Raw genomic sequence first — 11,281 nt, forward strand, 5'->3', positions numbered from 1 at the left:
AAGTGTGTACAACTAAAAGTTAACAAATGCTTTCAGTGACGTGGGAGGGTGTAACCATTAGCTATGAACGCTATGATACATTCGCCACATTTTTCATAGTTGGTTTTCAGTTCAAGGAAGGGAATAAGCCATAGACCACCTTCTAGTCATTTAGGATGGCGGTCGTCATTATTACACAAGCCATGACGACAAATTTTCACCATCTTCACTTATTTTTGCATTTGTATGACACACTAATCAAAGCGCCAAGTTTGTCTGAGGCAGGTTTACTGTCGACCAGACATGACGTTAAGCGGTATGATTGGTCTATTAAGTTATGTGGGCGTATTTTACGGAAAGGTCAATTCCCTGCAAAATGTCCCATCATTAATCTCTGGTCTGAACTTGACCGAATATAAACTGTCTCAGGGATGAAAGAATGAATCGTGTGCTTCTTTTCTAAACTACTCATTTTAATCCTACGAAGAGGCTCTCTGGCATTCTCAAAGTGGTGCTCTGAGAGAGTAAGGGCCCCACAGTAAAACATGCATGTTAAATCAGTACCATACTTAAAGCATTGTCACTGTGACAATTAAGGCTTTAGCCTTTGGAGGCCATAACTGTGCTCACAGGAACAATGTAAGTTGTAAGTACTCTGGCAGGTAATTTCATATTTATGGCGCATGGACCATAATTTAGAAATTTCACTTCTATGTTGTCTCGTGTAGAAATGTAATCTTCTTTGTTGCTGGTATCACTGGTATGAATGTACCAGCAGTAATCTTTGTCATGTGGTATTTTAAGAGCAACGAGGGGCGCCAGGGGGCTTGTTTCAGCGCTACTTTGTTGACTACTTAAGTAATACTCTAACATCTGGAGCCACAGTCAGGATAATAATAGGCAGCTAGTTTATTTTTAAGGGAGGGGCATTAGTGGTATAGGATTGTAACACATGGCTACAGTAGACGCAAAGGGCCTCATGCAAGAGTATTTCATATTGAATTCATTCACAACTTTCTCTTGGTATAAAAAAAATTAATGTGTTATCCAGACAAGTGCAAACAATCAAAAATCTTTACATTTATTTTGAGGGAAGAGCTTTTTTGCATTTGTGATTTGAGAAACATACTTGAACAGGAGTTATTGCAAACCTCCTCGTTGCATAATATTCTCTTGTCACACTGCTTTGATTGACTTTGCTAATCTTAGTCCATGAATGGATCTGGAAAGAATACACGAACCAAAAAGGAATGTAACAAACACAAAAACTACTGAACAGATTTCCAAAGATGGACGAAGGATGAGGCATGAGCCAGAAGAAACCCTATGACAAATGGAGTAGATATGGATATATATATTATTTTCTTGCTAATTACACCAAATAATTGAACCAATTTCCACAAAACTATTGTTATGTATGTTCTGATCTGGTCCATGCTCAGGCACACTGGTTTTTGCTGTACAGTACTGTGAGCCCATTTTCTGTTTAAAACCTGCATGAGGCCCAATGGAAGAACAGTAGTGACAATATATTCTATTGACTAATATGGATGCAGAGGTGCTATTTGCTATTTTTTTCAGTTTTGTAGGCTAATTGCTACGTTTTTGCCCGTCTTGTCCCTACCACAAATACAGGTACCACTGCTTATTCAAAGAGGCATTTAAAAGACCTGAAGGCAATGCAGCACATGGGGTTTCCCTCAGAGAAGGCTGACTCATGCAACCATATTCACACAGTATTAAGAGATATTTAGAGTTAACTGATCTCTGTATGCTGGACCCATGAACTGGAGTAAACTCCACAGTGGAGAAATCATGAAAGGATTGAAAACCACCTGTCAATGAGACTTTGACATTTGCTGTTCAGTGCATCTATTAGAATTCATACGTTAATACTGTAGGGTGAAATACTGTACATTTTGTGGTCGAGGGGGTGCATGGGTCTTTCTTCAAGATCCAGATGATGAATGGCTTTTGGACTTTTCTATGGGACGTACAAATTAAATAGCCATTATATTCCCATATGTCTGAGCAAATAAAATCAGTACTGTAGGGTTTTACCAAACCCCCTTCCGGTTCTTGTTCTCCGTAGTGGGTGCGTATTCAATGAGGAGAATGTGGGTTAAGATTAAGACATTTATATAATTAACAGATCAGTACAATTAGTTCGGATATCAGCGGTGAGGTTCGATCCTGCTTCGTGTGTGTGTCTCAGGTCCGAACAAAGGGCCGCTCTCCGCGTCCGTGTCTTTCTATGTCCATGACTCCGTCCCCCTCAAGGTGGGGGTTCTTCCCCAGCCAATCTAAGCCCATGTTTATGTGTTGTGTGATGTCACTGTTGTGATGTGTTCAATTGAAATCAGTCATTACAATAACAAACTAAATGTGGTGCGTTCCTAGTGGTGTCGGCGTGTAATTACGTTGTGGAATCCCATCTAAATACGGAAATTCCCTACAGTACTGAGGGGGTAATATAAAGGGCATGAATTTGTGCATCCTCTGATGCTCTTCCGGCATGAAGAAACAACGGAAGAAATACTACTTGAATGCAATAGCATCAAATGAGGTTTTGATGTTGGCTGTTTTCATAAGCATCAGTGATATATTGTTATGTATGTCCAGTAAAGAATCTCCCAGAGATGTTGAGGTCCTATAAAGCTGCAATGGGCTACTCCTTTAAATTCCTGACATCTGGAAATCCTTAGATGATGAGCCATACAGTTCCCTGTTGTAGTGTTGTCAATGCGAAAAGTGTATTGGCCACTGCCTTGCCTCCATCACTGCACAAGGACTATCAATAATATTTCTCAAGCTATGAATGCACACAGCAGAGCGACTCAAAGTCCTTAAGTAGCAGGATTTTCAATAAATCATGAAAACCCTTGATGGACATGATGGTTTTTCATTTTGAGGATTGGATTTCTCATACAAATAAAGTATTTAAATGCGGTGGGTAGTTTTTAATCATAAAGGTATTTGTTGAGAAAGTTGATTCTTAAATGCATTGTACAACCTTTTTCCCCCTGAAAATATTGTTCTGTGTGTTTTGTTTACAGAATCATATACACTTAATGAAGAGAAGAGAAGTTTTCCAGTGCAGTTCTTGTCCTCAGTGAAGACATTGAACACCATACCTCAGCTCTCTTCTGTCCCGAACCTCAATCTGAAATAAAAAAAAACGCCATAGAGAATATACATCCTGAGCAAACGTTAAGGAAACTTCACTTTCCTCGTTGGGCAGTACTGCTCATTGTTTCACTGAAGAAACTTTGTTGGGTTCAGGAAATAGCTTGGGTGATGCCATCAGTGACTCACATGAAATAAACTTCTCGGATAAAGTCTGAAAAATTGGGGCCATTACGCCGAAGAAAAGCTGCTGCTGGACTGAATCTTTAAAAATACAGGACCTGTTTGTTTACAGATGACCAGCTGCTGGGATGAACACAACTGTTAAATAAACAGTTTTATCAAACTGATCAATCTGTTTATTCACACAGTTTTCATGTACTGTTCGTTGAAAACAAATATCTGCATCATGTTTGATATCTATATATATCTATATATATCTCGTAACTATATCTATATCAATCATTACTCCCAAAACATGACTCTAGTTAGGTCAATGTCAATACATGCCTCAAAAACAAGACGTGAAACGTACAACACAAAGGTCACTTACCCTTGACACAGCAAAATCTGTATTGACAAAAAAAATTAAAAATAAGAAGTGTTAACGTACACCAGAGAAACAATTACTTGCACATGTTATCTTATTTTTGGCTTATTTTTTCAAGAACTTTACAAATACTGAAGTAACCAGTTTTATTTCGAAAACCAGATCATTTTATTTTAACATTTATTGAATATATTTAAGAAATGTGTCTCTTCATCTAATTATGGTCCCTTAATAATTAAATAATGTAAAAAGTTATTATTGACCCAATGTTCATATGTTCCACCTCTTTCCCTAGTATCAGCTGACCTATAGAAGCCAACAGGACATTTGTTTCTACACCATTGCTGAAGCATTGGATACATTTAATATGTAAACTGACTGAGACTGCGAGTAAGGTTAGTCAAGGAAGAACTGGACGGACCTGATGTGACTGTCGAGAGACCTACCGTGAGATTTGGAAAATCCAACATGGTGGCACCTGCTGCTAAGATTAGTGATCACCAAAACTAGCTAAATTTTCTAAAACATGTGTTATAACCACTGCATAATTCGTAATAATTCCTCTCTTTTCTACTTTTTCACAATTGACAATTTGGATTCTAACTAATTTTATTGATGATTACTTCCTCCATTGCGCCATGAAGGATCCTACAGTCCTTGACAACCCGTCCAAGAAGAGGAAAACTGACTCTTCCACTGACACAGAGGACCTCGTCACCCCTGACAATATACTGGAGTTCATAAATAAAAAGCTGGACGTCGTCGACATGCTATGTGACAAGATGAAAGATTTAGAGGTACGTTTGGAGAACGCTTATCCAATGATAAGCGTCGTCCAGCGGGAACCTCCTTTGGTGGAGGTTTCACGCATGCAAGGTCCACCACACTAGCACATATCGAAACTCAATACAAGTTAACTCCTCCCCCCCCCCCCCGGATCACTGAGTCTGAGTCTGTCTCTTATTCCTCAGATTTCCTGGGAATTAGTTGGTCCAGGCTGTCCTCTCGAGACCTTTGCAAATCTGGTGTTTTGGAATAACTCTTGGAATTATGGTTGGATGAAAGGGGGTGAACAACAAGCACAAATAAATCCACTGCATTTTCTCCTCAGAACACTGTCTGTTCCTCACTTTGTGTCTGACCATCTTGTTGGTTCCATGTTTCAATGTGATGTCGCACAGCCCTCAATGGAGCAGCATAGGAAATTGAATTTAATAAAACATAATAGGCTAGTCTGCCAAGAGTCATGATCGCAATGCATGAAACTCAAACTTCTGATGACCCCTAACTTGTGCTGTATTGGGTGGTGGGAATCAAAAAGAAGATACTGGTCGGTGTGTGTGGGTTTTCTTGTACACCTCGATATTGAGATTCCCAACCATTTAAAGATGTACTGCACAGTCCAAGAAGGGCCTGGTGTTGTCCATAACATCTTCACAGGTGAACGTCATGTTGCAATCCACTGTATTGATGCAATCTGTTAATGCCTGCACTTCTTGGTTCCTGATTTTTACCCAGGTCATCCACATACCTCGACCAATGGCTGGCACAACACAAACAGAGCAATGTTGTGTATGCTGTCCAGTGCAGTGAAGAATGCAGTGTAAATTGAGGAGACCAAACAAATGCTCCACAAGCACATGGATCAACACAACACAGAGGTACTCCTTGAGGACAGTGATTTCCACATTTTAGGCAGAGAAGACAGGTCACTTGAGTGAATAGTTAAAGGAGCCATTTTTGTCAAACTGGAGAAATAATCTCTGAACAGAGGAGGATTGAGATATCTTTCATCCGATATCATCATGCCACCTACAATGCAGTGTTGCCCTCCATCCCAAGAAACCACAATGTGCAAGTACAGTACAACAACAAAGCAAGTTGATGATGAGTGAGCATCGAGCCGCAGCAATTAAATCGCACTGCCAAAACAACTCTCTTCTTCGAGAAGTTGCAGAAAGCAAGCAGGGACAGTGAGGAACAGAGAGAGGAAAAAAGGTCTGCTCTTGTCAAAGACCGGAAAAAGAATCAACCACAACAACCATCCACACCTGGGTGCAGGGCAACATAAGAGCTCACACAACGACCCCCTTGTGAATCTTAACGACTCCTGACCGGTCTTATTGCCTTTGTGCTTTTCTTCTCCAACAGGAGTATAAGTATCTGGACTCTCTACCAGTCAGTTAGAACTGAAGAATCCTCTTGAATGAGAGGGGAAATTTATTCTACCGAGCTTAAACAAGACCAGTTTATTCTTCTTTTTTGCTTTTGATTTACCTCAACCTGTATGAATGAGAACCTACACAGACATGTTCAGGCTGTACTGTTTTCACTACTCCTTGACTTACCTTTTTTGTCCATCTGCAGGTCATCCAGGTAGAAGTCTGTCTGTCGGTTACCCAGGACAAACGCCAGGAAGGAGAGGATAAGGGCATCCAGGATTCCCATGATGGCCAGCATATAGGCCCAGCGTACAGAACAATCACCCAGAGAGTATTTCCCTGTATGCTCCCCGCACATGTCCCTTATCACCTCGGCATCCCACCCGTCAGGGAAGATTATACAACCCAGCACCAGGCACACTCCTGCAGGGGGCCAGAGAAGAGGAGGGAAGAGGGGTTAAATCCAGAATCAGATATGGAGTGGGCAATCTGTGAAAGAGATTCAGGGAGGGAAGAGGTCAAATATAATAAAAAGTACAGGTTTCATTACGGTGTCCTGGGTTTTCTATCATTTGTTATTTTTTATTCTGATTTACTGTTCTTTGCTGTGTTGTCATATGGAAGTCCATAGGTGAGTGGTTTTCCTTATATGGTAGCAATTCATTGTAAGTAGGCCATGCATGAAAAGGAAATTGTCTAAAGCGGGGTGGCCAACTCGCTGGTCTTTGTCTGATTTCATGCGGCTTACGACCGCGTGAAATTAATAAATAATATGTTAAATTACCATACGTATATTATGCTATGGTACAGCTATAGCAAGACCGCAGAATGCTGTTTGCTATTTTGACCAAAGACTGGCACAGATATTTCATATAAGTGTTAACTTGTGGAAAAAGGGTATAATATGGGACCTTTAACGTCAACTCAAACTTCTGTGATGACAAGTCTATCTATTAAAACTTTATGCTTAATTGACTAATTAGCACCAGATTTTGATTTTATCGGTGGGATGTTTGTATTACTCTGGAGGGTTATTGATTGTTAGACCACAGTGTAAACTATAACTAGAATTAATAATTTCTATCAACATTTTCTTCGGTAAAACATTGTCATATAATTTGTAATATATTCAGCCTATGCCATGTGATGAAGTGCCGGATTGCCCAGGGTGTAGCCCGCCTCGCCCATTGACTTAGATGTCGTAGTTCAGAGCATCCCTAGCAGTGAGAGAGTCATGATTGGAGCAGACCTCAATGGGCATGTTGGTGAAGGAAATAGAGGAGATGAAGAAGTGATGGGCAAGTTTGGTATTCAAGACAGGAACCTAGAAGGACAGATGGCGGTGGACTTTGCCAAAAATGCCAGTCGTTAACACTTATTTTCAGAAGAGACTCGAGCATAGGGTGACTTACAAGAGTTGAGGAGGCACACACAATTGGACTATATATTGTGTAGACGGAGCAGTTTAAGGGAGGTTGGTGACCATATGGTTGTGGTAGGAGAGAGTGTAGCCAGCCAACATAGGCTGGTGGTGTGTAAAATACCATCATTTATGACACCACGGCTGGAGAAATAATATACAAACACACACTTACGCACTACTGGGTGTTGCATCACCTTAATCGTGTACAACAAGGAATATTTTTTCCGGAGCATTTAAAAATCAATAAACTGCATCAGCAATTAAATCTTATCACTATACATGGTACTATCAAAGTTATAAATAAAAGGAAATGTAACATTATTTGTCCAAAAAGTTTTAATAAGTCCACCAATAGGCAAGCTTTAAATTTCGAACTTGCAGTTTAATATAAGACCGCAACAAAACGGCCACATTTGTCTTGTTGTGTACTTCCACTACAATCACACAGCTGCACCGGTGCGCCACATTATTTACATACATTGCATTTAAAGTATATCCGTGATTTTATTTCATTATGTTAAATAAATAAAATGTTGGTACTCACCAAAACGGCTGTCCCCCAAAACAGTTATTTGAAAACCAAATCCATTCTCCTTTCTTAAAGTTCCTAAATCCAGTGTTGCTCCAAACATTAAATCGATCTCTTGTGAACAAAAAGCATTCCCAGCACAACAATTTACAGCGACCCTCGGAAGCTGTAAGCCAGAAGTAACGCTCGTAGTTTGAAGCCTGGAAGTGGCGGACAAACCCTTTCCCTGGGACAGGTTAGCTAGCTCCGGAGTTGGACGACGTCTATTATGCATAGCGCTGCCCTCTCACACGGAGTATCCAATCACAGGCAGGAAGGCCTTACTGTCATCAACTCATGATCTGATTGGCTATCGCAACTGTCTATCAACTCTAAGAGCCAATCACAGGATGCGTTATTGACCTTCAACGTGAGCCCTGCAGGAAGGTCTTATTGTCACCAACTCCTGATCTGATTGGCTATCGCAACTGTCTATCAACTCTAAGAGCCCGTTTACTCACACAGCGCAGATGGCCACAATGCTGATTCAGAAGGCCTCAGACGGATAGTATTTGCCACTGGTACTATGAAATTGGCCTGGGAACACAAGCTAGCTGAATTCTGATTGGATAAAAACGCTTACCTAAAAATAGATCACTGGAATATAATATGACATGAATGTGAATAATATATATATAGATATATACATAAAATGTAATTGACTTTTATCATATATATGATCATGTTTACAAGATATCAAAAATCAAAATGCATTGGGCCTATGGAGAGGGGTCTGATGCCAACTTTGTCGGACAGCCCCGAAATCCGGTACAGACATGCGTCATGTCAGGGCATAAAAAAAATATTATTATGGCCACGCCCCCAGACACACAGGAAGGCGGCCATATTGGATTGAAATTTAAAAACTGCTGAGTCAGCATTAATGCTGACGGTGCATTTGAACGAACTCCTCCTCGGGGGTTTCACCAAATGAGCTGAAATTCAGTGTACACCATCTAGAGACTTGGGGCATCAAAAGTTATCCAAATTATTTTTATACATTTCACGGTTTCCGTGCGGCAAAGCTCCAAACTTGAGGTAGAATTTTGAGCGTTTTCGTACACCAAAAATTGCTCTCGTTTGCACACACACACTCCAATCCAAACCAGATTTTAAACACTTATTGACCCTTCCTACCTGGACACTTTAAAAGTGAAATTTTGACAATCGGCCTTACAGCGCCCCCTAGAGAACGATAACCAAATTTGAATGGGAATTAAAAAATATAGTTTGCCAGAAATTATTGAAACTTACCAGAAGATTTCCTCATGTGGTCCCGATCAAAAAACCCAATCGTAACCATGTTGTTGGTTTTAAACCTTGGCTTGGAAGTCCGCTGGCAGTTTTTGGGACAGTGTCGTCCTAGCTCTGATAGAGAGGCGTTTGCGCTGCATGAAGCGGTAACACCAAGAAGGTCCTCCCGCAAAGCCGTTTATATTCACCTCCCTGGCAACCACTTGGGCGCGGAGACGCAACTGCACCGTTGACAAACCTCTTCCAGAAGCACGTTGTTCAAGCACCCATGCGTGAACTTGTTCCTCCAACTGTGGCCACCTAGCTTGTTGCCCGCGATTAGCTTTCTTTGTTTTCTTCATTTCAGTAAGCATAACCTCCGCTTTTCGCCAGTCCCTTACAAGTTTTTCGCTCACTCCAAACTTTCTTTCTGCTGCTCGATTGCCGTTTTCGGCTCCATATTTCACTATCTGAAGCTTGTAAGCCGCGGAATATGACTTTCTTTTCGGCGCCATTTTCAATCAGCCCTTCTAATTGGTGTTTTTAGATAACAGGTGTGACAGATAACTCTGAACCTCCAGAAACCCCCACAGATTCTGACGGGTCACAGAGTTCCCTGTAACACCTGTTATAGAAATGTGTAGGCTACTGTCTCTGCGCTCACAGATTTTGTAAAAAAAAACATATATAAGTTGCTCCGATTTATAAGTCGCACCCCCGACCAAACTGACAAAAACCGCGACTTATAATCCGGAAAATACGGTAGTTAATTAGTTTAAAAAAAATAATCAAGTCCCACCACTAATATATATACTTTCTCTCTCTTCTTTCTTTGCTGCTCTCCTGACTGCCTTTTACAACTGAGTCACACTTGTCTAATATAACAACATGCATAAGTTTATCTGCATAACTCATGTTACTTAAATAATGAACCGTTTGTTTTGTTAACCAGTTTTCATATCACTTACATACACAACCAAATGCTCATATTGGTTCGTGGTGCAAAAAAGGTTGGGGACTGCTGACCTAATGTGTTAGCGGCTGAGGCTCGCAGCCTTATTTATGTGCAAAACTACACTATGAACATAAAATTATGGCACCAGAACTTCCAAATAAACTTCAATCTTGGGCAGCATTGGCTAGCTCAGTGGGTTGGGCTTTGGGTTGGAAAGCGGAGAAGTCGACCAGTTCACCGGTTTGAGTCCCAGCCCAGATGAAATAATGAATGTGAGTTGCTGGCTGGAGAGGGGCCAGTTTTACCCTCAGAGCACTGCCGAGGTGCCCTTGAGCAAGGCTCTGGGTGCGCCGATCATGGCGGCGCCTTCACCCTATACCCTCTCCGCATGCTCTGAGGCCCCTCCCTGTGCATATATGCATGGTGTGTGCACGTTTTTAAATAAATTATGACGTTTTGGGCGAGTGATCCCAGTGACCTGTAAACAATGGAAAACACAATAGCGTGTGTTGCGAGATCCTACCGCACAGCAGCTGCATCCATGCGCAGGTCTTGTAAACGGTGGAGGTGTTGCAGAAGAAGAAGAGACCCATGCAGGCGATGCAACTGAGGGTCAGCACCATGGACAGCAGCACGAAAACGGAGGCCGCCTTGAAGGCTCCGGATGGGATGGAGGTAAAGTCGGAGAAGCTGCCCACGCAGGTGAGCTCTCTGCTGGGGGATGGCCCGGTGCCCACGCAGTAGTGGAAGAGGCCAAAGTAGCCGGCCTGCGGCGTGCTGACGCTGTCGCCGATCCAGTAGGGCTGGATGAACACCACCACATTGACGATGGCGAAGCAGATGGTGAAGATGGCCCACAGCACCCCGATGGCCCGGGAGTTGCGCATGTAGTTGTCATGGTAGATCTTGGAGGCTTCTTGTGAGGGCAACATGCTTGGTTGTTTTCACTACTCGCACCTCTCTTACTAACCCACACTCCTCCCTTTTAAGCTCTGGGAAGAAAGAATGTCACAAATCCTCACTGCCCAAATGTGTTTTTTCGTTCTCCTGCACTAATATTTCCTCAGGTTTGCCGGTTTATTGTGCAGCTTTCAATCAGCCGACATAACCGAGACCTGCAAATATGATATGACAAGATAAATATAGTAAAAGCAAATAAGGAAAATGCTTCATCGACACATAGACTCTCACAACCTACCTAAACCACTAATAAATCATTTACCAAGAGCATTGATTCAGTATTGCTGTCTACGGCTTACTTCCTGGGGCTACACCATGAATGAAT

General features: G+C 41.7%; 1 protein-coding gene across 1 annotated transcript; it reads right to left on the reverse strand.

The window, feature by feature from the left end:
* Positions 1–3,088: 3,088 nt before the first annotated feature.
* Positions 3,089–10,928, reverse strand: LOC137905632 (LHFPL tetraspan subfamily member 4 protein-like). The gene is made up of 4 exons (XM_068749877.1): positions 10,520–10,928; positions 6,004–6,240; positions 3,659–3,675; positions 3,089–3,142 (listed from the first exon to the last, which is right to left on the reverse strand). The coding sequence occupies exons 1-4, from the start codon at positions 10,926–10,928 to the stop codon at positions 3,089–3,091; spliced, it is 717 nt and encodes a 238-aa protein (XP_068605978.1).
* Positions 10,929–11,281: the final 353 nt, after the last annotated feature.

Source organism: Brachionichthys hirsutus, chromosome 2 (genome assembly GCF_040956055.1).
Source record: "Brachionichthys hirsutus isolate HB-005 chromosome 2, CSIRO-AGI_Bhir_v1, whole genome shotgun sequence".
In the NCBI taxonomy this organism is placed as follows: domain Eukaryota; kingdom Metazoa; phylum Chordata; class Actinopteri; order Lophiiformes; family Brachionichthyidae; genus Brachionichthys; species Brachionichthys hirsutus.

Excerpts from the sequence above, each read along its gene's own strand:
- LOC137905632 (XM_068749877.1), bottom strand. The coding sequence starts at position 10,928 with ATGTTGCCCTCACAAGAAGCCTCCAAGATCTACCATGACAACTACATG. Across the intron at positions 6,241-10,519 it reads ATGGATGCAGCTGCTGTGCG|GAGTGTGCCTGGTGCTGGGT; the intron begins GTAGGATCTCGC and ends GGCCCCCTGCAG.